This window comes from Balaenoptera borealis (assembly GCF_965194805.1).
Source record: "Balaenoptera borealis genome assembly, chromosome: 1".
Classification (NCBI taxonomy): domain Eukaryota; kingdom Metazoa; phylum Chordata; class Mammalia; order Artiodactyla; family Balaenopteridae; genus Balaenoptera; species Balaenoptera borealis.
Genome location: NC_138860.1, coordinates 184,660,379 through 184,687,087, shown reverse-complemented (window position 1 = coordinate 184,687,087; position 26,709 = coordinate 184,660,379). Strand labels below are relative to the sequence as shown.

Below are 26,709 nucleotides of genomic sequence, written 5' to 3'. Positions count from 1 at the left end.
GAATAGGAAAGCACAGATTTGCAGAGATACTGTAGCTTTCCTCATGCTTGCTGCTTCATGAAATATATTCTTGGAGGACACTGCTCTTTTCATTGTTCTTCTCTTGTGCCCCAAGTTTCTTAGAAAAAGAAACTTTCTTTCAAAGTTACTTTTCTGCCTAAGTTCGTGTCCAGTAATAAAAGGACTAATTCCCCCCCAGAGATACCTTTCTATTTTATGGATGCGTTCTGGAGAAATTTTGTATATACTGAATGGTTGGAAAATGAATATTGCTGTTCCCATTTTTTCCAAGATGTTTTCTTTTCATAGTAGAACATACTTTACCTAAGAGTATTTATAAAACCACCTTTTCAAGCAACTTATATTGTCATTGAATTTAACGATGGCTGTTATCTTAGGTCTGTACTGAATCTCTGACTTTGGAATCTTTCTTAGATTGGCAGCCCAAGCAGTAGGACAAATATTATCCATCCCCAGGTTTATGTGAGTATGATTTTCCTGTGTCACTGTGTTTACACACATAGTTCTTGATGACCACTGGACTCTTATGATTGGAATTTATCTTTCTCCTTTTCTATTAATGATTTCCTTCCTTTTACAAGAACTTGCAAGAAAATGTTGTCACCTAACTTAGTATGTGAGACTGAATATTACAGGGAAGGAGAACAAAAAGCAAATGTTTTAGTCCAAGGTCTCCTTTTCTCTCCAAGTTAAATATAAATTAACCTTTGTATGGCTATACATATTTTATAGGTTTTGGCCCAAAGGTCATGAAAATAACTAAGAATGAAAAATAGATTTTTTTCTTCCCACATCTGATTTTTGAAACGTCACCACAGGATGACATTAAAATGCTTTTTTGAGGTTTTTGCTTATAATTTCTTTTCCCTGAGGCTAATAAGTTTTAAAATGTGAAATTTCAGATAAGCATAGAGGCAACAAGATCAAGATTTAAAACAATTGTTATTGGGCCTTGGCTCTCCTGGGGCTTTACTGGGCTGGGTCACTGGAAGCTTTGGTGATGATTGTGTCCCTCTAATAACACCCTAGAAGACTGTACTTTGCCTTTTCATTGGGACGTTCTAGAAACTTTGGTTCAAAACATGGAGCTTGTCATTTGATTGTTTATTAGGTTGGTTTTCACATATTGTTTGCTTTAATGAAAAAACTGGCAGTATGGAAAGCTTGGATGTTGTGTCATTTGTTTCTCCAATAAACAAGCAGTATCAATATGTTCTGGATACTCAGAATAATAGTTTTAGAAACCTTCTCTTTGGTATACCTAATGTGGAATTTTTTTTTTTTTTTAAACATCTTTATTGAAGTATAATTGCTTCACAATGGTGTGTTAGTTTCTGCTTTATAACAAAGTGAATCAGCTATACATATACATATACATATATCCCCATATCTCCTCCCTCCCACATCTCCCTCCCTCCCACCCTCCCCATCCCACTCCCCCAGGCGGTCACAAAGCACCGAGCTGGTCTCCCTGTGCTATGTGGCTGCTTCCCATTAGCTATCTATTTTACATTTGGTAGTGTGTGTATGTCCATGCCACTCTCTCACCCTGTCATATCTCAACTCTCCCCCTCCCCATATCCTCAAGTCCATTCTTTAGTAGGTCTGTGTCTTTATTCCCATCTTGCCACTAGGTTCTTCATGACCTTTTTTTTTTTTTCCCTTAGATTCCATATATATGTGTTAGCATACTGTATTTGTTTTTCTCTTTCTGACTTACTTCACTCTGTATGACAGACTCTAACTCCATCCACCTCATTACAAATACCTCCATTTCATTTCTTTTTATGGCTGAGTAATATTCCATTGTATATATATGTGCCACATCTTCTTTATCCATTCATCCGATGATGGACACTTAGGTTGCTTCCATGTCCTGGCTATTGTAAATAGAGCTGCAATGAACATTTTGGTACATGACTCTTTTTGAATGATGGTTTTCTCAGGGTATATGCCCAGTAGTGGGATTGCTGGGTCGTATGGTAGTTCTATTTTTAGTTTTTTAAGGAACTTCCATACTGTTCTCCATAGTGGCTGTATCAATTTACATTCCCACCAACAGTGCAAGAGTGTTCCCTTTTCTCCACACCCTCTCCAGCATTTATTGTTTGTAGATTTTTTGATGATGGCCATTCTGACCGGTGTGAGATGATACCTCATTGTAGTTTTGATTTGCATTTCTCTAATGATTAAGGATGTTGAGCATTCTTTCATGTGTCTGTTGGCCATCTGTATATCTTCTTTGGAGAAATGTCTGTTTAGGTCTTCTGCCCGTTTTTGGATTGGGTTGTTTGTTTTTTTGTTATTGAGCTGCATGAGCTGCTTGTAAATCTTGGAGATTAATCCTTTGTCAGTTGCTTCATTTGCAAATATTTTCTCCCATTCTGAGGGTTGTCTTTTTGTCTTGTTTATGGTTTCCTTTGCTGTGCAAAAGCTTTGAAGTTTCATTAGGTCCCATTTGTTTATTTGTGTTTTTATTTCCATTTCTCTAGGAGCTGGGTCAAAAAGGATCTTGCTGTGATGTATGTCATAGAGTGTTCTGCCTATGTTTTCCTCTAAGAGTTTGATAGTGTCTGGCTTTACACTTAGGTCTTTAATCCATTTTGAGTTTATTTTTGTGTATGGTGTCAGGGAGTGTTCTAATTTCATACTTTTACATGTACCTGTCCAGTTTTCCCAGCACCACTTATTGAAGAGGCTGTCTTTTCTCCACTGTATATGCTTGCCTCCGTTATCAAAGATAAGGTGACCATATGTGCGTGGGTTTATCTCTGGGCTTTCTATCCTGTTCCATTGATCTATATTTCTGTTTTTGTGCCAGTACCAAACTGTCTTGATTCCTGTAGCTTTGTAATATAGTCTGAAGTCAGGGAGCCTGATTCCTCCAGCTCCATTTTTCGTTCTCAAGATTGCTTTGGCTATTCGGGGTCTTTTGTGTCTCCATACAAATTGTGAAATTTTTTGTTCTAGTTCTGTGAAAAATGCCAGTGGTAGTTTGATAGGGATTGCATTGAATCTGTAGATTGCTTTGGGTAGTAGAGTCATTTTCACAATGTTGATTCTTCCAATCCAAGAACATGGTATATCTCTCCATCTATTTGTATCATCTTTAATTTCTTTCATCAGTGTCCTATAATTTTCTGCATACAGGTCTTTTGTCTCCTTAGGTAGGTTTATTCCTAGATATTTTATTCTTTTTGTTGCAATGGTAAATGGGAGTGTTTTCTTAATTTCACTTTCAGATTTTTCATCATTAGTATATAGGAATGCAAGAGATTTCTGTGCATTAATTTTGTATCCTGCTACTTTACCAAATTCATTGATTAGCTCTAGGAGTTTTCTGGTAGCATCTTTAGAATTCTCTATGTATAGTATCATGTCATCTGCAAACAGTGACAGCTTTACTTCTTCTTTTCCGATTTGGATTCCTTTTATTTCTTTTTCTTCTCTGATTGCTGTGGCTAACACTTCCAAAACTATGTTGAATAATAGTGGTGAGAGTGGGCAACCTTGTCTTGTTCCTGATCTTAGTGGAAATGGTTTCAGTTTTTCACCATTGAGGACGATGTTGGCTGTGGGTTTGTCATATATGGCCTTTATTATGTTGAGGAAAGTTCCCTCTATGCCTACTTTCTGCAGGGCTTTTATCATAAATGGGTGTTGAATTTTGTTGAAAGCTTTCTCTGCATCTATTGAGATGATCATATGGTTTTTCTCCTTCAGTTTGTTAATATGATGTATCACGTTGATTGATTTGCGTATATTGAAGAATCCTTGCATTCCTGGGATAAACCCCACTTGATCATGGTGTATGATCCTTTTAATGTGCTGTTGGATTCTGTTTGCTAGTATTTTGTTGAGGATTTTTGCATCTATGTTCATCAGTGATATTGGTCTGTAGTTTTCTTTCTTTGTGACATCTTTGTCTGGTTTTGGTATCAGGGTGATGGTGGCCTCGTAGAATGAGTTTGGGAGTGTTCCTCCCTCTACAATATTTTGGAAGAGTTTGAGAAGGATAGGTGTTAGCCCTTCTCTAAATGTTTGATAGAATTCGCCTGTGAAGCCGTCTGGTCCTGGGCTTTTGTTTGTTGGAAGATTTTTAATCACAGTTTCAATTTCAGTGCTTGTGATTGGTCTGTTCATATTTTCTATTTCTTCCTGGTTCAGTCTCGGTAGGTTGTGCATTTCTAAGAATCTGTCCATTTCTTCCAGGTTGTCCATTTTATTGGCATAGAGTTGCTTGTAGTAATCTCTCATGATCGTTTGTATTTCTGCAGTGTCAGTGGTTACTTCTCCTTTTTCATTTCTAATTCTATTGATTTGAGTCTTCTCCCTTTTTCTCTTGATGAGTCTGGCTAATGGTTTATCAATTTTGTTTATCTTCTCGAAGAACCAGCTTTTAGTTTCATTGATTTTTGCTATTGTTTCCTTCATTTCTTTTTCATTTATTTCTGATCTGATCTTTATGATTTCTTTCCTTCTGCTAGCTTTGGGGTTTTTTTGCTCTTCTTTCTCTAATTGCTTTAGGTGCAAGGTTAGGTTGTTTATTCGAGATGTTTCCTGTTTCTTGATGTAGGCTTGTATTGCTATAAACTTCCCTCTTAGCACTGCTTTTGCTGCATCCCATAGGTTTTGGGTCATCGTGTCTCCATTGTCATTTGTTTCTAGGTCTAATGTGGAATTTTATAGTTAAAAAAAAAATTGCTAAATTCCTGGCACATGGTAGCAGTACAAACTGTGTTTTGAATATGTGAATGAACATACGCAAAAAGAAAGTAGTGGCTGCATCCAACCAAGACCATAAATAAATGATTTCCCTCCATTATCTTGAGTTTCTTGGTGTCGTTCAGAAAAAGAGTGATTATTGAACAGAACTTAGAAAATTGTTGTGAAGAAGAAGTTTGTTTTTAAAGTTCTTTGATATACAAATGTTGGTTTTTTATAGGCATGTCAACAAATAGTGTATGGGCCTATCGAGTAAATTTTATGACATTTAGAAAAAAAAGTTATTTTTCCTGTGAAAGGCATACCAATACAAACAACTCTTTAGACTTGGCTGTTACAGTAGTGTGTATTTAGAGGGTATTCACTCCTATTAAAGTGGAGTGGTTTTAGGGCTTAATGACTCATTTCACTGAAGAGCTGTAGTAATAATAAGATGCTTTAGATGTAGGCATTCTGGTCGGTATTATTGTATTCTGCGTGTTTTTCAAAAGCACAGCTAAACTCTTTATTATTTCTCTCTTTTTCACAGTTCTCTTCACTCCCGCCTGTCCGGGTCGTCTTTGCAGTGACCATGGAAGGCAGTGCTCGGAAAGTGGTCACTGTCCGATCGGCCCTCATTGTGAAGAACAGACTTGAGACGCCAATGGAACTAAGACTGGACAGCCCATCCGCTCCAGACAGTAAGTTTTGACATTGTCCTTCTTTTACCCTAGATGGACTTTGGGGTGGGCAACCACTCCTGAAACTGCTAACACGTGTTTCTGTGGCAGAGCCCGTGGTCCTTCCCGCTATCATGCCAGGTGATTCATTTGCCGTGCCTTTACACCTCACTTCTTGGCGGCTACAGGCCCGGCCCAAAGGACTGGGTGTGTTTTTCTGTAAGGCTCCTATTCACTGGACCAATGTAGTGAAGACTACAGAGGTTAGTAGCAGCAAACGAGAGTGCCACTCTATGGATGCGGAAAAAAGCCGATTCTTCAGGTATGTGTGGCACAGCAGCGACATGTATATTTTGCCATTTTTTCTTCATTCTTTCTCTAAGGACCCTCAGTGATTCAGTTGTACTTACTTAAAGCCCTAAAGTTCTTATTCCTTAAGTTCTTTTATTCCCTAAGTGTTAGGTTCGTACGAATTCATGGGTTAACCGTGGGCGGGAGCGTGGCTGTTACTTATCTAATATTTATGGAAGAAGCAATCACAAACCCACTGCTCACACATATGCGATTAGAAACTGGTCTGTCTGCATCAGCATAAAGAGAAGACATGTAGGGAGGGAAGAAAAGACAATGACCAGTTCCCATTCCTAAATTGGGAAGCAAAATCCTGGGGTTGGGAGTTTTTCAAATGACTCAAAGGAGTTTGGGTGAAGGTTCATGCACCTAGTGCCGACTTTTCATGGGGACTCTGACAAAATTATGTTATCATTTAGACTCTTGTTTCCTCTTCTGAAGAGTACAAGTAATGTGTTACTAAAGTCATATGTTAGAAAAAATACTGGATTGCTATTGTTAGATCCTTCTAAACTTAGACTTTAAACTTATTTAGATTAGAGATGATCAGCTTTAGTTTCCTTTATAGCAAAAACAGGCATTCACTTAGTTAAACTTACAGAGGAGTAGAAGAAGACTGTAAGGAATTCCACTATACCCTTTATTGAGATTTGCCAATTGTTGACAGACTAAAGGGAGAAACAGATAAATACACAGACAAAATCGGTGACTTTAACACTTCCCCGTCAGTAATTTATAAAACAAACCAACAAAAACAATAAAGATATAAATGGATTTGAACAGTGCTGTCAACCAGCTTGTCACAATGGGCATTTATAAAACACTGTAACCAGCAATTCCGGATTGCACATTCATTTCAAGTATGTGTGGAACATTCATCAGGAGAGACCATCTACTGGGCCATAAAACAAAGATCAATAAATATTAAAGAATTGAAACCCTACACAATGTATATCATCATTATAATAGTATTAAACTAGAAACCAAAACAATAAGATGCTTACAAAACCCCCAGATACTTGGAAATTAAACAATACATTTCTAAACCACCCATGGTCAAAAAGACATCACAAAGGAAATATTTCAAAGTGAATAATAATAAAAACTGGACATATTAAAATGTAGGAGTTGCAGCAAAAGCAGTTCTAAAGGGAAATGTATAGCTTTTAATGCTCGCATTAGAAAATAAGGAAGATGTAAAATCACTGATGTAAACTTCTACCTTAAGGTAGAAGAACAAATTAAACACAAAGAAATAGGAAGAGAAAAAGAAAATAAGTATGGAAATCAATGAAGTAGAAAACAATAAGAAAAATCAACAATGTCAAAAATGGCTTTTTGAAAAGATTCATAAATTTGATAAACCTCTAAAAAGACCAGTCATGATGAAAAGCGAGAAAACACAAATTAGCGTATAAGGAATGAAAAATGGAAAATTGTCATAGATCCTACAGATATTAAAAGGATTAAAAGGAGATGTATGAACAATTTTATACCAATAAATTCCACACCGGAATGACAGATTTCTTGAAAAACGCAGATTACCAAAAGCAACACAAAGAAGAAACAAAAAATCCAAATGGCCCAATATCTATTAAAGAAATTTAATTTATAATAAAATACTTTCACACAAAGAACATTCTAGGACCATATAACTTCATTAGTGAATTCTACCAGATGTTTAAGGAGAAAATCATACCAGCTCTTTGCAGACGCTTTCAGAAAGTAGGGGAGGAGGGAATAGTTCTGACTCATTTTATGAGGCCAGCATATCCCTGATACCAAAACTGATACAGTTATTATCAAAAAAAAGAAAGCTACAAACCAGTATTGCCCCATGAAGAGATGCAAAAATTCTTAACAAAATACTATCAGATAGCTTCCAGCAAGTGTGGTTTATCCCAGTTAAGATTAGCTTAACATTTGAAAATTAATAAATTTTTTTTTAAAAAAAGCGTGAGACCTAGTAAAGTTATCAAGATTTCAAGATTCAAGATCAACCTATAGAAATCAATAATTATATGCTTATATTCTAGCCATGAACAATTGAAAACTGTGTGATTTAAAAACACCATTTACAATAGCACCAAAAAAAATTTAATTATTCAGGAATCAGTCTAAGGAATGATGTACCAGTCTTTTACCCTAAAAATTACAAAACCTTGCTGAGTGATATTAAAGAAAATCTAATAACTAAGTGGAAAGATATAACCAAGTTCACGGATTGGAAGACTCAAGTATTGTTAGGATTTCCATTCTCGCTAAATTGATCTGGAGGTACAACCCAATTGGTTATCAACAGGATAATGAATTTTTAGAAAATGGTATATTCACACATTGGCGTATGAAATACTGATGCATACAACAACATGGCTGAATGTTGTTGAAACTTAATGTTCTGCAAAAAAAACCCAGACACAAAGAGTAGTACATACTGTATCATTCCATTTATATGCAGTTCAAGAACAGGCACAACTAATTTATAATGATAAATCAGAAAGTGGTTGCTTGAATGATGGGAGAGGATATTGATTGGAAAGGGATATTGATTGAGAGAAATATTCTGTAATTGATTTTGGGTGATGGTTATAGAGGTGTCTGTAATTGTCAAAATTCATCAGACGGAACATTTAAAATCTGTACGTTTTATTGTCATTTGATTATGCCTTAGTGAATGTGTTTGGATTGAAAACTGCAAATATCTTACTAAATTATTGCACCATTTTAATGTTATCCTGTCTCATACTTAGCTAAGGAGAAAAAAATTCAAGCTCTTCATTCAAGCTAATGATTTTTACACCATTTTGTCGTCATAGGTTTTGTGTGGCCATAAAGAAAGAGAATTATCCAGATTACATGCCCTCCAATATATTTTCTGATAGTGCAAAACAGATTTTCAGACAGCCTGGGCATACCATATATCTCCTGCCGACAGTGGTAATCTGCAACTTGCTACCTTGTGAACTTGATTTTTACGTTAAAGGAATGCCCATTAATGGGACACTGAAACCTGGCAAGGAGGTGGCTCTCCACACAGCTGATACCTCCCAGAACATTGAACTGGGTAAGGATTTAGTCAAATAATTATCTGTAATAATTCTGTGAATGTGTCAGTGGATATTTTGTGACTGTTTGGCAAACGTTTTGGAGAAATTGTAGCACATATAATACCTCAATAAGCCCGCTCAAAGGATTTATGCAGGTAAAAAAAGAAAAGCAAAACTTCTAATATAGAAAATCATCGAAACAAAAAACCTGAACAAAACTAAAAGATTTACAGAGCAAGCACTCAACACAGCCTTTTTTTTTTTTTTTAATAAATTTATTTATTTATATTTTTGGCTGCGTTGAGTCTTCGCTGCTGCGCACGCGGGCTTTCTCTAGTTACGACGACTGGGGGCCGCTCCTCGTTGCGGTGCGTGGGCTTCTCATTGTGGTGGCCTCTCCCGCTGCGGAGCACAGGATCTAGGTACGCAGTCTTCAGTAGCTGTGGCCTGAGAGCTCAGTAGTTGTGGCTCGCGGGCTCCAGAGCGCAGGCTCAGCAGTTGTGGCGCACAGGCCCAGTTGCTCCGCGGCATGTGGGATCTTCCCAGTCCAGGGCTCGAACCTGTGTCCCCTGCATTGGCAGGCGGATTCTTAACCACTGCACCACCAGGGAAGCCCCAACACAGCCTTTTTTCTTATTTTGCTCACTTGATGTGTGAGTAAAGGAAGTCATTTCATCTTTTAAAACCGTGCTTTTTACCAGCTGTAGAATGAGCAAAATCATATGTCTCTTCTCTTTTCATGAAAGGGAAAAACGTTAGCTAAGCATGTACTGTGTACTTCGGGCAGTATGTCAAATACCTTCATATACTTGATCTTATATAATCCTTACAGCAATAGTTATTTGTCCCGTTTTACTGACGAAGACAATGAGGTTTGGAATAGTTAATGTATCAAGTAATTTCATTTGTTAGGATGAATGAAGTCAAGGGAGAGGGTCATTATCATATTTGTAGCACTTGTAGCAACAAGGTACTTCTGGATGTGGGACAGGAAGTAGGGTTCTTTAAGGCTGTTGTAGACATGTTGAAATAATAAGGACTTAGATATTTACCTTTTCACAGTTTTGTGATTTCATAATATCATCTCATTTGATCTTCACAACAATGGATGTTTCAGGCAGAGGGACTGCTGTTTTCCCCATTTTACTGATGAGGATCCTGAAACTCATGGAACTTCAGCAATGTGTCCCCCAGTGATAAGCTTACATTTTTGAATATGTAAATCCTTGAGCTTAATTTAGAAAAGAAAAATAGTGCAATTCTAGTTGTCTGTTTTAAAGAAAATAGGTCTTTGTTCTGACATTTATTATTTCTTCAACAAATATTTATTGAGCCCCTGTATGGAATGGAAATGTCCTCCCCCCACCCCCTCATCACTGCGTGCACACCAAGCACTCCTTATCTTCACACTCATGCTCTCTGTGGATCGTCACTTTTAATAAGAAGCCCGAGAAGTAGATACTGTTATTATCCCCATTTGGCAGATGGACACAGCGAGGTTAAATAGCTTGCCACACATCACGCAGCTGTGAGGGCAGACTGGGAATTTGAAGCCAGGCAGGGAGGCTGCAGAAAACCTTAACTCTTACTCTCTACTTGCCTTTACTGGGTTTCAGGCACCCAGCTGAGGGCCTGATGTATAGTAAACGCTTAATACCAGAGCTGTTATTGATAACCTTTGGGTACTTTCATTCTTCGAATTATTATGCAGTTCAGACTCCCTAGTGTGACTTCTAGACCGTATTTATTCTCACCCCAGCTAAAGGAAGATGGCCATTCTAATGAGATTTTTGCCAGTTGAATACGTGGTTATTGATTTTTCCAGAACAATCCAATTCAGTTTGGCTGTGGACTATTTTGACAAACTAAAGTGAGAACTCTGAAAGACAATAGCTTGTATCTTCTTTAGGGGTGTCATTGGAAAATTTTCCACTCTGTAAAGAATTGCTTATTCCACCTGGAACCCAAAACTATATGGTAAGAATGAGGCTCTATGACGTCAACCGGCGGCAGCTGAACCTCACCATCCGGATCGTGTGTCGAGCAGAAGGATCTTTAAAGATCTTCATTTCGGCTCCGTATTGGTTGATTAACAAAACAGGTACGTACAGAGGATGCTCAAGTAGGCCTTTGGAGTTGGTCGTGGGAATTCAGATTCATTTGCTCAGCTAACTAAATGGAGCCAGTGCAAACAGATTACCTCAACAGTATAAGCTGCTAAACCTTTCCTGTTTCCATAAGAAGTGCTTAATCATGGTCAAGACTGGCCTTTTGGACAACGACTGAGCAAGCCCACTAAATAAATTCAGTGTTCACCATTTTCCCCCTTGATGATTTTTTTTTCCTTTTATTATTTGTATCTGTCTTGGGTACACCGGCTGGGATGGATATAAACTTTCCCCCTCCTTCCTAAAGGGCTTCCACTGATCTTCAGACAGGACAATGCAAGAATGGACGCTGCAGGCCAGTTTGAGGAGCATGAGCTGGCCCGGAGCCTGAGCCCTCTCTTATTCTGCTACGCGGACAAAGAGCAGCCAAGCCTGTGAGTGCAGTCGTCTACGGGAAGGGGAAGTAAGCTCCCAGGGAAGGGAGAAATTAGCAGAGGCTCTAGTAGATCCGTGTAAGTAGAAATACACTGTAGATAACAATCCTCACTTGGCAGGGGAACAGGACCATGACTTAATGGGATTTTTTCGGATCTAATTTCTGTGTTACTCGATATTGAAAATAAACCATTTGGTTGGTTTATAATGAAAGCCAGTTTTATTTTCCATGTATTGAAGTAGTTCTATTCATAACTCTGCTGATGGAGAGAGACCCACACGTTCTCTTCTCTGCACGGTTTCTCTCCCCTGGAAGCTCTCAGAGCAGGCAGAGGAGCTGGCTGCGGAGGGGAGATGGATGGCCCTTTGGTAGAGCCTCCACCCTGTTAATCCAGTCCAGGTCGTTTTGTGTAAGGTTTTGAAATCCATCTCTTTTTCTGTTGAAATAAAATGGGCCGTTTCAAGATCTCAAAGCACTCGTTGCATGTAGAGCATTAATTCACGTTTGTTCTTGGTTTTGGCATCCTGCTTTTTACAGGGGTCTTCTGATTTGTAGCCTTAATCCAAAAATACGCAAGTGTATCTGATACTGCTAATATTCCATACCCCGTTATCTGTAGAAACGTGCTGCAAACTTACAGGAGGGCTTAGTGGATACAGATGCATCTACCAGGGAGGACTGGACTCTGGGCTGGTGCTGGAGTCTGGAGAGGATTGACCAGGGTGCTGGCCACGTAGGAGACACAAACAGCCACTTGACGTGGTCAGCATCCAGGACTTGACGTTTGAAACACAGTTTGTTTTGTGTACGGAATTCACAGTCCCCAAAGCATTTCCACATAGACTATCTCATTTGATTCTCCCAACATTTCAGTAGATTAGGCAGCACAGGGGATCTTGTTTTGTTTTTAGATGAGGTAACTGAGGCTCAGAAAGAGTTACCTGCCCAAGGTTACATTGCTTGTTAGTGGTAGAGCTGGAACACACATTCAGGAATTATGTTTCCAGGATCCGTGACAGGACGCTGGCCAACTAAATGGTGCTTTGCTGTTAACAGTAGTACCAGGCCCTTGAAAGAATGTACCACTAGCTGCATCTTCTGTATATACGTCTCTCGTATGTTCAGGGTTATTTCGCGAACCGCTGAAACACCGGAGTCAGGAAAGTATCAGTTTGCTTTGAATCTTTGTTTTTCAGATACTGTAGCGTTTTCCTCCTGTCTTATGCTCACAGAATCATAATGTTTCCTCCTAAAGCCTTTAGTTGTGGAGGTCAGTACATTTTTACACATTGTTGAACTGTGGCTACCTCTAAGATAGAGTTTTGACCGCTGATTAATTGCCTTTCTGTGTTTGGGAATCACATGAGAATGAGGAAGAGTCAGTATTAGAGTTCTAATTTGGGCTGATAGCCACAGCAGTGCTTCCTGATTAGAACAGGTAGGTAAGACTTTCTTATGGATGAATGTATACATCTTTGCTTTTCTGCTCCACAGCTGCACGATGAGAATCGGAAGGGGGATTCATCCTGAAGGCATGCCGGGCTGGTGTCAGGGCTTCTCACTGGATGGTGGTAGTGGTGTCCGAGCTTTGAGAGTCATCCAGCAAGGAAACCGCCCAGGGCTGATCTATAACATTGGTGGGTTATATTTGGGGCAGCGGGAGAATCAGAACCATGGGCCGATGACTTCAGGCTTGGAGGGATAAGTTGGCCATACATTTTGGCTTTGCTGCAAGTGCGGATTTTCTCATTTGGCATTGGGTCAGGTATCTGTTCTCTGAATGCTAGATTGAGATCAACACAGATCTATTCTCCTAGGGATCTAAGGAGCCACCTAAACACTGCCCTTTTGAGGTCTGAGGCTCTGTTTAATTTCAGACTCACCTGTGTCAGGAAAGTATCAGTTTGGCTTGAATCCTTGTTTTTCATGGGAATAATAGGGACACTTAGAATGCTTTTTATCCTCCAAGCATTTCCCACGCATTCATTAAAACTTGCAAACCCTAAGAGGGTAAGAAGCATTGTTCTACTTGAAACTGAAGCAGAGAGAGGTTAAGTGACTTGTCCAGATAAAGGGGAAGTCTGTTAGAAGTAGGATTACGACTGGGGTGTCCACATTTGAGGCAAAAAATAGAATAAAATGCACTTGGTGGTTATGGTCATTAGAAGGCCCTAACTAGCTTAGCTTCCGGACGTGGCGGGGTGGCGAGGGAAGGGGAGGAAGCTGTGCCTGTATGCCTCGTGGCCACCCGGAACACGCAAAAGATTTTCCAAAGGGTTAAGACAAACTTGATTTAAATGTGTCGCAGGTTTAAAGTGTTAGCAGTGCATCTTTCCTTTCATATATAGTTTCCAAGGATCTCAAAGCACTGTTTAGTATTGAATGTTGGGAAACCATTGAACTCTCTGGGAAGGTGGAAATGTTCTATTTTGTACTGTCCAGTAAGGAGGCACTAGCCACGTGTGGCTGCTGAGCACTTGAGTGCGTTACTCAAAAATGTGGTGAGTGTGACAAAGAAATTGAGTTTCTCATTTTATTTCATTTTAGTTAGTATAAGTGATCATGTATGACTAGTGGCTACTGTTTTGGGCAGTGTCGATGTAAAGAGTCGTGTTATAAAAGGAAAAATTGAGATGGTATCATTTAGCTGTTTACCTTGAATCCCATGGAGTCAGTGATATGTTTAAGTGTTTGAAGGTTTATTAGTAGAAGACTCTCTTCCAAGTAGAGTTTGCTTTTTGTTTTTTTAAACATGAATTTGCATGTACGCTCCCTTGACATGGAAACTGTCTACTTTAAAGTCGACATTAAGACTTTTAATAGAAGAAATGAAGTTTATCTGATCCTCCAGCTGAGGATCATTTTCTTTACTTTTTTCCTCACTTTTTTTGCTCCACCCCTTGAATAGGCAAAGGCCGCTTCATGCTGAGTTTGGCTTTCTGCTGGGGTATCTTTTCCTTGATAGAGTTTCCAAAGCAAGCCACCGCAGGTTGGCCAGAAGCTATAGTCGGGACAAATTGGAGGGAATGTGATGCCTGTGCCTTTTCAAGCAGCTGGTGCTAAGGAACCACACAGAATTCTTGCAGAGACGCAAACTGAGCTGTCCAATGGAAATATGCAGTGAGCGCACGTACAAACTTAGATGCTAAGTGCATTCATTAAAACTTACTACTCATGTTTTTAGCGACAAGACTGTAATTCAAAGTTTGTCTTTACACCGAAGAAAGGAAGAGAGAGGGTGGACTGAGATGGGATTTTTTAATTCTTAAGGATCATGACATCTTAGCATGTTTTATCAAGGGAATTTGTGGAATCTCTTATTTGAGTATTTTTGAAGAATTGGATAGATAACTAGCTTCCTATCAGGAAAGTTGAAAGCACAGTCCCAAGTGGAAAAGCCAGGCAGGGCCTTGCCAGGTAACCTTACATGTACCTCCAGTAAGAAGGATTTTGTACATTTTGATCTTATCAGCTTTTCATTTGTTAGGGGTTTGCCAGGGCAATCTGAGATGAAAAGGGAAACAAACAAAAAAAAAACCTGTTTTTTGTTTTTTTTTAATTGAGTCTTGAGACTGTAGACTCTTTAAATATCAAACATATCTTTCATAGGTAGGTTTTGATTAATTGAGATCAGCTAGCTATGATAATGTTGATTTCTGACAATTAATGCTTTTCTGTATGTCACAGAAAAGTGATAGGGTATATCTCCCTATTCCAGTATTACTGAGCCTTTCTTAGATACAGAGTTTCAGTGATTTTGTTTCTGTGATTTGCTCAGTCTTTCAGCTATTTTTGAGACTTAAATTAAAGGAACACCAGTACAAGTGAATTAGGGAGTTAACAGATCAGAATATTTATAATTGGAATTACGTTGGAACATCCAGGACACCTAGTTGTCATATCCTAAGGTCTCTTCTCTTTTTATAGTCTCTTGATACTTGTTGACTACTGGTAGGGTCCTTGTATATGTCCCGTCACGATGTGAGCAAGGACTCCCGAGGCAGGCTGCCTGGGTTTAAATCCAGCTATGCCACCTACTGGCTGCGTGACCCAGGGCAAGTTACCCAGCTTTCCCTGCCTTAGTTTCCTCATCTGCAAAAATGAAGGAATGAAAATACCTAACTCATAAGAGGTTGTTATGAGAATTAAATGTTGAGCCTTTGGTGGAGGGTGTAGCATGTTTTAAGAATTCAATAACTGTTATTATTTTTATTATTTTTACCATAAACATTTTTATCATTTTTACCATAAACATTTTTATCATTATATAACCAGTGCTCAGCCCAATGCCTTGAATATAGTTGCTTTATTCATTGTCTGAATGAATTAATTAATTCATCCACTGAGTTTCATATTTTTAAAAGTTGTTAGCAGAATTTCTAAGAATATAGTGCTATTTCATTTTTCTTTCTTTCTTTGGAACCTCGTGTTTTGAGATTTCCTTTTGATTATGTCTTTTTTTCCTTGGTATGTGTTTTGTTTGCTTTTTTTTTCTCAGTACCTAGTAGGTACTGAAAACATTTATTTTATGAAGGAATAAATTCTATAGTATCTAGCATTATGTTTGAGCTGGATTCTTGGGCAGTGGGCTTAAAGAAAATACTAGAAGAGTCAGTTGAGTTCAGGGCAGTTGCAGAAACCAGTTAAGTAATATGAAATTTCTACGATATGCTGTAAAAGGGGCAAGTTCTCTAGGAGGAAATTTTGTGTCCCATATGTAAGCAGAAATGTATCACATAAACTGTCTTAGTTTTATAAATGGAAACCAAACTGAACACCTGTGTGTTTTAGTTGCTGTTGTAATTGTACACACTTTATGAAGAAACTAGGAATTATGGGGACATTGATGTTGCCATGGAGACTTTTTAAGGCCTAAATGGGAATAAAGTATAATACTTTGAGTGCTGTTGCTCTTTTCATTCCATTCTTAGGAGGCTTGACAGCCTCTCTGGGTGCTACAGTTGTTTTTTCAGAGAAATTGTGAAGGCTATTTAATTTTTTTAGACCACAAATTTTTTTCCTTCTGATTAACTCATGGAACTGGTTCTTGTTATTTGTAGGTATTGATGTCAAGAAAGGCCGAGGCCGATATATTGACACCTGTATGGTAATCTTCGCTCCCCGTTACCTGTTAGATAATAAATCATCTCACAAGCTTGCATTTGCACAGAGGGAATTTGCCAGGGGACAGGTAAGCAGCTTGCTTTTGAAGAGTAACTAGTGTTTATTTAATAGCACAGTGAGTTTTAATGTCAGGGCTTATCTCCCCATCAACACTAAGTTTTTTGATGTGAGTAATCATTTTGTGCCTTTGGTATCCTAAATAGCTCCTGGTGGAGGGCAAGGCTCAGGGTAGATAGATACTCAGTAAGCATTTACGTCTTGACTTGGCTTTTGACTAAAGCCAGTGTCCTGTGTGTTTTAGGGAACAGCCAATCCTGAAGGTTACATTTCCACCCTTCCTGGTTCCAGTGTGGTGTTCCATTGGCCTCGGAATGACTACGATCAGCTGTTATGTGTCCGATTGATGGATGTTCCCAGTTGTATTTGGTCTGGAGGCTTTGAAGTCAACAAGAATAATTCCTTCCATATCAACATGAGGTAAGTTCAGAGACTATATTTAGACAAAAAGTAGCCTCATTTGAGGTGCAGTAATGTAAATAGTAAGCTGTAAATACCATATAAATTTCAGATATTTATAAAGCTGTAAATAGTAATAAATAGTAAGACTACTCTTCATGGAATGCACACATATGTTTCTGGCTCAAAGGTCATAAAAGTGCAAAGACCAGGCAAGGAGTAGTGAACATTTTGATGCAGTGAGTTAAAGGGAACGTTGACAGTTTTGACTATTGTGCAGTTGCTGTCGTCTGAGATCACATGTTCAGGGGGTAGTACTGAACTCACTGTTGCCCACAACTCTGTCAGCATTTAGATGGCAGCTTTGATTATAAATGTTTTTGTCTATTCTTGCACATTGTACAAACTCTTCTCTCATTTGATGTGGTTTCAGTAAATCACCTGGCCTTCTTTGCCCAACCCAGTGACCCTCAGGTCCTTGTTAAGAAAAGTCAACAAAATTCAGCCTCAAGTAGCACAGGATGACTGCTTTCTTTTTCTGCTTTCATCCAGTGCTTTAAAAAAAAATGTATTAAACTTTAAAAATTGTGGTAAAATACACATACCATATGAGAAAGATAGCATAACGACCCAGAGATTATTTTGTGGGCCTCAGGCACATAACATAAAATTTACTATCTTCACCATTTTTAACTTCACTAGTGTTAAGTACATTCATGTTGTGCAAACAATCTCCTAAACTCTTTTCCTCTTGCAAAATGGAAACTCTGTACCCATTAAACAGCTGCTCCTCTTTTTCCCTTTCTTAACCCCTGGCAACTGCTGTTTTCCTTTCTGTATGAATTTGACTATTCTAGGTGCCTCAGATAAGTGAAATCATACAATATTTGTCTTTTTATGAGTGGCTTATTTCACTTAGCATAATGTCCTCAAGGTTCGTCCATGTTGTAACATGTGTCAGAACCTCCTTTTTTTTTTTTTTTTTTTTTTTTTTTTTTTTTTTGGTGATAGTTTATTACATTTTATTTCACTCTAGTGCAGTGAAATTATATATATTCAAATATAGTTGATTTACAATGTTGTGTTAATTTCTGCTGTACAGCATGGTGATTCAGTTACACGTATATATACATTCTTTTTTTCATATTCTTTTCCATATGGTTTATCACAGGATATTGAATATAGTTCCCTGTGCTATACAGTAGGACCATTTTTACATTCACCATTTACATTTCACCATTTTACATTCCTGCCAATAGCACACAAGGGTTCCAATTTCTCCATATCCTCACCAACACTTGTTATTTTTTGCCTTTTTGATAGTAATGGGTGTGAGGTGGTATCTCATGGTTTTGATTCTCATTTCCCTAATGATTAGTGATGTTGAACTTCTTTTCATGTGCTCGTTGGCCATTTGTACATCTTTTTGGGAGACACGTCTATTCAACTCCTTTGCCCATTTTCGAATTGTTTTTGTTGTTGTTGAGTTGTAGGAGTCCTTTATATATTCTGAATACTGATCCCTTATGAGATACATAATTTGCATATATTTTCTCCCATTCCGTACATTGCCTTTTCACTCTGTTGATTGTGTTCTGTGATTTATAGTTTTTAATTTCGATGTAGTCCAACTTACCTATTTTAACTTTTGTTGCCTGTGCTTTTGGTGTCGTATCCAAGAAATCATTGCCAAATCCAGTGTTGTGAAGCTTTCCCCCTGTGTTTTCTTCTGAGAATTTTATAGTTTTAGCTCTTACATGTAGGTCTTTGATCCATTTTGAGTTAATGTTTGTATTTAGTGTAAGGTAAGGGTCCAACTTCATTCTTTTGTTTGTGGATATCCAGTTTTCCCAACACCATTTGTTGCAAAGACTTTCCTTTCCCCATGGTATGGTCTTGACACCCTTGTCAAAACTTGGTTGACCCTATATGTGAGGGTTTATTTCTGGGCTCTCTATTCTATTCACTCATATTCTATCTTTATGCCAATATCACACATTTTTTTTTAATTACAGTAGTTTTGTAATAAGTTTTGAAGTTAGGAAGTGTGAGACTTCCATCTTTGTTCTTTTTCAAGACTATTTTGGCTATTTGGAGTCCCTTGAGATTCCATCTGAATTTTACTATTTCTGGGGGGAAAAAAAACACTTGGAATTTTGATGGGGGTTGTATTAGATCTGTAGATCCACTTTGGGTAGCATTGACATCTTGACAATACTAAGTCTTCTAATCCATGAACGTGGGATGACTTTCTATTTATTTCTGTCCTCTTTAATTTTTTTCATCATATGCTTTTTGAATCTAAAGACACTGAAATCAGTGCTATTTCAACACATTTAGAAGCAATATTTAATCGTTTATACCTTATGGTTAGTTCTCTATGGAGAACACTATTGTAATGGAACAGAAAAATGGCTAATTTAATAATAGATGATCCAAAATAGTATTTATATTTGACTTAAAAAAATGCATTATCTGAGGTTTTTCTTTGTTTCTGTTTTTGTTGATGATGTGCATTTCTTAATTATCCTTTGCCCTGGCCCCCCGTATTAGAGTTAATTGCTTCTGGCATAGTGGTTTTTCAGCTATGTTCCTAGGGGCCATTGGGGTCTAAGGAGGTGACTTTACAGGTCAAGGGAGCAAAGTGGGCAGGGCTCCAATGCCCTCATCCCTACTTCAATCAGAACTCCTATCTGGTAGTATCATATGTTCCCCACAACAGCGGTCCCCAACCTTTTTTTTTTTTTTTTTACATTTAAAAAGAAGTTAAACCCATATTTATTTACTAGCACTTTTAAACATTACCCAAAACACATTCAAGTGGCAAGTAATTATAATGCAAGCCCTTGCATGGCAATCCAAATTTATTGAACTACTGATGCTAAGTTATACAAAATTGCACCACTTTAATTAAGGCTTTTAGTTTACATTTGGCCACCTCAAAAGTAGTTGTAACATTAGGTTGGTCAATTTAAATACTGTGGCTCCCTGTTGGATAGACACACAATCTTTACACCCAAACGTTAATGCATACAAAGCAACAAGGCATTGTTAAATAAAACAGCAATAGTTACTGCAACTTAGGCCTTGTGACCAATTACACATGATTAAAATTACTTCCCACATTCACATCCACAGTACTCGTCCACCATTTAACATCTCAACCAAAACGTTACACATGTGAAACAATCACTAACAGGCAAAAATACTAAACCTGTATATTTGGTATTGCAAATACACTTATGCATGAGCAAGCAGGGGATTCACAGTGAGAATCTACAGCTGCAGAAGCCTGAAAATGATTTACAAAAATTGTTAAATCATTAAAAAATTGTTTGAAAATATACACTTCTTGTTGTAGACCCCCACTGTACACACAACTATAAACATTGTTCCCTATGTAAACAAAAAAGGAAACATATAATAAAAGATTTGAAAAGTCTGGACATTTCCTTCCCAACAGATATTAAAGGCAACGTCTTTAATCTAAGACATTATACTGAAAGGACTATCATATTTTAAAGACAAGATCACTGTCTCCACAGGTTTTTAAAAATTAAAAAAACTATATAGCTGTGTTAAAGCGCTTATTTGTACAATACAATGATAATGACCTTGAATTTCTTAAAAAAAATTACAATAAGCTACAAGTATCAAAGAAGCGAAGTTATCTGGAGTAGTCTATATAGGAGCTCTTTGGACTTTCTTTTATTATGCTAAAATAGTGGTGCTTTTAGGATTTACATTATTGTACTCTCCAATACAAAGTATGGGGCGTGTTAAAGTATACAGTACACCATTTTCATACATGTACAACATTGGTGGATGAAAAATGTCTCTTAGCAGTAATACTGGATTGTAGCCTCTGGTTTTACCAGCTGCATACTCTAGGACTATTATATAAGTAAAAATCTCTCTTGTGATACTGGAAAGTGATTAGAATGTGCAAACTGATGTAGTAGCTTTCTTCCGCCTCTTAAAGGGTACCACCACAGAAAGTCCATTTAAGATGTTGGTAGGTTTAACAAAGTTGGAATGCTGGCACTGTTGAATTGGGCAACAGTTCTTCAGACCTGGCTCAGAGCTACAATGCATTTAGTATATTAAAGCAGCTGACGTGACGACTTTTTGCGGGCCTTCCCAGGCACTGGAGTTTTTCTGTTAATTTGCCGCACTAGGTCATAAAAGATCTCATTAACATTTATTTTTGATTTTGCAGAGGATTCTAAGAATGCACAGTTGTTCCATTGTCTTGCTAAATTTTGACCTTGTTCCTTTCCTACAACTCTTTCATCTTCCAAGTCACACTTATTACCAACCAGAATCATTGGAACATCATCAGTGTCTTTAACTCGAAGAATCTGTTCTCTCAGATCTTGTAAATCATTAAATGTGGACTGTGCTGTGATGGAATAAACTAAGGCAAAGCCTTGTCCGTTTTTCATGTACAAATCCCTCATTGCTGTAAATTGTTCCGTTCCTGCAGTATCCAAGATTTCAAGCATACACTGTTGTGCATCTACTTCAACTTGCTTTCTATAAGAATCTTCTATCGTAGGATCATATTTTTCAACAGAAATTCCTTGAACAAATTGTACAGTCAGAGCAGATTTTCCAACTCCTCCGGAGCCAAGAACGACTAGCTTATACTCACGCATGGTGCAAACTTGTAAAATCTAGTACCTCTCGCGCTGTCACCGGGTCCCCGCAGCCAGCGTCGCCTCGCGCTCCCTCCGGGTCGCTGCTACCGGCGCCACGGCGGTCCTGCCGCTACCGCCGCCGCCGCCGCCGCTCCGGCTGGCTTACACGCCTGACTCTGGGCCGGTCCCCAACCTTTTTGGCACCAGGGACCAGTTTCATCAAAGACAGTTTTTCCACGGACGGTGGGGTAGGGGGATGGTTCAGGTGGTAATGCGAGTGATGGGGAGCGGCAGATGAAGCTTCGCTCGCTTGCCCACCGCTCACCTCCTGCTGTGCGGCCCCGTCCACCGAGGACCAGGGGTTGGGGACCCCTGCCCCACAAGATTTCATGGTGGGGGCGGGCAGGGGAAGGTGAGGAATTCTGCAGCTGAAACCACCATTGGTTTATATACTGCCTTGGTGGAGGCAGCCCAGATCTGTTGTGTGGTGTGAAGCCAATTCAGAATTAAACAAAAAAGTTACTCATCGTTACTTAAAAAAAAGAAGAAAAGGAAGTAAAAGGTGTGGAGGGTGGGGAGAAAGATGGCTTGTGTACCTTTGTTAATCCTTTTGAAATAGTTTCAGTGTGTGGCCCTAAACTACTGAGCAGGGACCTGGGCCAGCTGTTCCTTTACTTTCCCCACATTTTCATCTTGAATCAGTTTAAACCCACAGAAAACTTACAAGAGTAGTACAAAGGCACCCCTCTTTTACCTAGATTTCCTACATTTCAACATTTGCCTTGTTCTTGTTCTCTCTCCACACGTGCACACATACACTTTTTTTCCCAAACCATTTGAAAGTAATGTGAAGTCATCATGATACTTCAGCCATAAAAACTTTATTACCTATCATTATACACTGAAGAAATTTAATATTGATTATGTTTTTAAATAAATAGTCCTCTAAAATGTCCTTCATAGCAACCCTCCTCCCCAGATCTAGGATCCAGTGAAGGATCATGCATTTTATTTGGCTGGTATATCTCATCTCCTTTAATCTAGAATAGTCATAGTCTCACTTTTCCCTTTTTGTCTTTATTGACATTGACATTTTTGGAGTCCAAGCCAGTGTCTGGTAGAATGTTTTATTTTCTGGATTTTTCTGATGGTTTTCTATGTATAAATTCAGGCCAAAAAAGAAAAAAAAAAAATTGGGGCCAGACATTTTTGGTAAGAATACTACTTCTGCGGTGGTACGTGTTTCCCGCTGCATCACATCCAGAGGCCTGTGACGTCTGTTGGTCCCATTATTGATGTTGCTAAATTTGATCATCATTTGGTTTAGGTGGTGTCCACCAGGTCTCTGTATTGTGAAGTTACCTTTTCTTCTTTGTAAACAGGACTAGTCCAGTCCATTGGGGGGATAATTTGAGACTGTGTGTATGTTCTGTTTCCCCAAAACCTTTCACTCAGTGGTTTGATGGTTCTTACCTGAATCAGTTATTACATTGGTGGTTACAAAATGGTGATTTTCCTGGTTCTCTCATTTCTTCTACATTTATTAACTTTCTTTCCATTCTCTCCAGTGGAAGGAAGGAAGCTTTCTTTCCATTCTCTCCAGTGGTTTATCTGTATTTAAGGAAGGAAGAGCTTTCTTTCCATTCTCTCCAGTGGTTTATCTGTATTTAAGTACACACACACATACACACACACCCCCACAACACCCACATAAATTATGATCACATACTGGTACCTCCATTCCACAGGATTCTTCCTCACCTTCCCTCATTCTACAATGCAAACCCTGTTTATCAATAACATCAATATATTAGTTTGAACCATGTGAAATTCCTCGTTTCTAGGTCAAAAGTAGTCTAATATTAACAATTTTATGTAGTTCAACCAATATTTACTCATTTGCTGCACTGACGCTAGGACCCAGAACAAACCCTAAGTAAAATTTGTAGATCTCACACAGTTACGGCGTGCTGTTCAAAGTTGCTTGAATGAATTCTTTTTTACTGTGTGATTATGCTGTCAGTTTCTACTTTTTTAATGTGAGCAGAGAGCACACAGTGGTGATCATGAGAAGTATGAGGAGAGTGTGAACTGGAACTTGTTCCCTCCATTTTATGCAGCGTCTTTTGTTTCCTTTTACTGCAGAGACACTCTGGGAAAATGCTTCTTCCTGCGTGTGGAAATTACTCTTCGAGGAGCTACCTATAGGATCTCCTTTAGTGATACAGATCAGTTACCCCCTCCTTTCCGAATTGACAACTTTTCTAAGGTATCAAGGGGAGTTGAGAGCCGGTTTGGCTGTTTCATATGCGGGACAGTGGAATATGTACTGCCCTTAAGATAATGATGAAGTACATTTTAAACTTGGGTTCAAAAGAAGCTGTGCAGGATCTTAGAAATCTTACCACTGGGAGGTGGTTTCTGCTGGTTAGGTTGATTGCTGAGCAGCCTTGTCCAGAAGTGACTTCTCAGGCCCCCCAGAACTTATTTTGACTAGATGGTGTGGTTGGCATGGTGCCCTCTATAGACATTTCCATATAAACAGAGAGAGAGGAATCAGAATCAGATTGACAAATGCCCGGTAGAATGGGCGGGCATTTCTACTGTTGCTTAGTTACAGCGAGCTCTTTTATGAATCTTCCAAGTAAAGCCAAGATGGAAATCATTAGATTCTATTTTAAATTATGCCTTACATCTTAAAATATGTGACTTTCCATAGCTGAATTCCAAAAGTTTTGTTCAAAGTGTATCCCAGGGGGTTGAGGGTGGACTAGATGCCATTGAAAGGACAGAGAAGCTTCCTCTAGGTATTTGGCGTGGCAAAGCTTCTCAAAACCCTTTACCCAACAGGCTGTGGCCCATGTCTAATTGGTGGGCTTTTTGCAATTTTGAAGATGATTAGAAAGGCATTTGAAGAGGCCAGATGATGAGCCTCACTTGTGGTTATATGCTGTGTAGGATTCATTTGGGAAGGATCTGGGACTTAAACCTAGGAGGCACTGATCACTTTCCAATACCACCGCTCTGAATGAAAGTCCTCTTTATCCTCTCTGCCGTTACTGTAGGTCCCGGTTGTCTTCACTCAGCATGGCGTTGCTGAACCCAGGCTCCGAACTGAAGTGAAGCCCATGACTTCCTTGGATTATGCCTGGGACGAACCCACCCTGCCACCTTTTATCACTCTGACTGTTAAAGGGGCAGGTTCCTCTGAGATCAACTGCAACATGAATGATTTCCAGGATAACCGACAGCTTTATTATGAAAATTTCATTTACATTGCTGCTACATATACGTTCTCTGGGTAATTCTGAGTTAAATTACTGTTCGTAAAGCAGAAAGCTCTAATTATTAACCGGTTTTAAATTTTAAGCAGTTCTCAGGAGGCTAAGGGATGAACGAAGATTCCTTCCATTCTTTACCAAATCCTAGGCTCGGGCTCTATCTTGAGAGGTCTTTAGTCTAAACACTTGTCTTCTGGGTAGAGTAAAACTTATCCAAAAAGGCAAGACTCTTCTCTTTTTAATAATCCATCCCCAATAATCCATTCTAGTATCTAACAGCTCCCTTAAGGCATTGTTATTATAATGTCTTAAATTTCTCTTGCTTTAAACTTCTTGCCATTTTTTGTTTTACCTCTTTTCTCATTTGAAACTGACTAATCTTCATCCATAATCATTCAAGTCACCATTCTGACTCTCCTCTTCCGTTGAGAATTCTGATTAAGCAGACACTTAAAGGTTTTTAATAATCACATAAAGGCAAGCAGAAGAGTTTAACTTGACAGTAATTCCAGTTGCCTTAGAATTATAATCTTCACTGTTGTCTGACTAGTTAGTTGTATTTAGAAAGAAAAGTCAGGTGAGGAATAGCGAGCTTATTCTAATTCTGTTAGATTGGTACAGAGATAGGTACATAGAGATTCAAAATGTTAGGCTTTCAAAAGTAGTCATTCCACCAACACATAAATATAGTTTGTTTCTGTGCTGGTTACAGGGCCAATTTTAAAGTTGAAGAAACTGGGAAGATAGCCTAATCTTTAGCATTCCAAATATAAGTCACCTGGTGAACAGGGCATTTAAAGTCATATTTCTTTCCAAAATGTTCTGAATAATTTTGCTCATGAAATATTTTTGTATGTGCCTGAGGCCCACAGAATCATCTCTGAGTCTGTGCAGTGTCTCTCTCTCAGCTACGTAGACTCCAGATTTCACTAATAATGAATTGAATAGGCATCTTTGCTTAGAATAGCCCGTCTTTTCCTTGTTTATTACAGTTCTCTTTTGATAATGATGGTGCTGAGATGCTTATCTTGTTTTAATTAAGTCAATCATGTGTGTTTCTTTCTTTTTAAAGATTATGGCGCTCAACAGTATGATATGCTTAAGGTTTTAGTGCCTGAAAAACCAGTCCTTAATCTGGTTGCTATTCATGTTTTTCTCTTTACTTTCTTATGTTAAATTCCAGTAGTTACTAAGCTGTTTAACTGAAGAGTCCTAATGGAGAGTTAGAGTTTAATGGGTTGAACGGATATGGATAGAGAAAAAGAGAAGTTCCTGGGAATCTTAGTGTGCTAAGGGGTTGAACCCTATTTTGAAGTGCAGTAGATCCTATTTCTTCGCATTTTTGGTGAGACCTAATGATGAGGAAGGAGACTAGTTTTGTTTTGTTTTGTTTTATTTTAAATTGAGGTGAAGTTCATATACCATAAAAGTAACCATTTTAAAGTGATCAGTTCAGTGGCATTTAGTGTATTCGTGATATTGTACAGCCACCACCTCTGTCTAGTTCCAAAACGCTTTCATCACCCCGAACCCGTTAAGTAGTGACTCCCCCATTAAACCTCTTCTCCCAGCCCCTGGAAACCACCAATCTGCTTTCTGTCTCTAAGGATTTACCTATTTCAGATATTTCACATAAATTATCATAAAATGTGTGACCTTTTGTGTCTGGCTTCCTTCACTTAGCATAATGTTTTCAAGGTTCATCCACACTGTAGCATGTATCACTGTTTCATTCCTGTTATGGCTGAGTAATATTCCATTGTGTGTCTGTACCACATTTTGTTTGTCCGTTCTTCCTTTGATGGACATTTGTGTTGTCTCTACCTTTTGGCTGTTGTGAACAGTGCTATCAGCATGCCCA

At 38.5% G+C, this 26,709-nt stretch overlaps 1 protein-coding gene and 1 pseudogene across 13 annotated transcripts in view; one reads left to right on the top strand and one right to left on the bottom strand.

Annotated features, from left to right (window-relative positions):
* The window catches only part of VPS13D (vacuolar protein sorting 13 homolog D), a 255,125-nt gene that overhangs the window by 102,121 nt on the left and 126,295 nt on the right, over positions 1 to 26,709 (top strand). For all 12 annotated transcript variants that reach the window (XR_014241483.1, XM_082380826.1, XM_082380821.1 and 9 more), the window contains 11 exons: positions 436 to 483; positions 5,276 to 5,426; positions 5,517 to 5,727; positions 8,573 to 8,820; positions 10,713 to 10,904; positions 11,219 to 11,345; positions 12,842 to 12,984; positions 16,408 to 16,538; positions 16,773 to 16,948; positions 23,713 to 23,836; positions 24,633 to 24,868. Coding sequence is in view for 11 of the 12 variants with exons in the window: in XM_082380826.1 (XP_082236952.1) it covers positions 436 to 483; positions 5,276 to 5,426; positions 5,517 to 5,727; positions 8,573 to 8,820; positions 10,713 to 10,904; positions 11,219 to 11,345; positions 12,842 to 12,984; positions 16,408 to 16,538; positions 16,773 to 16,948; positions 23,713 to 23,836; positions 24,633 to 24,868 (1,787 nt within the window). In the remaining variant the exon portion in view is untranslated. The remainder of the gene's footprint in view (positions 1 to 435; positions 484 to 5,275; positions 5,427 to 5,516; positions 5,728 to 8,572; positions 8,821 to 10,712; positions 10,905 to 11,218; positions 11,346 to 12,841; positions 12,985 to 16,407; positions 16,539 to 16,772; positions 16,949 to 23,712; positions 23,837 to 24,632; positions 24,869 to 26,709) is intronic.
* On the bottom strand, positions 19,759 to 21,743 carry LOC309624366 (ras-related protein Rap-1b pseudogene; annotated as a pseudogene). The gene has a single exon. The product of its transcript is annotated as a ras-related protein Rap-1b pseudogene (transcript).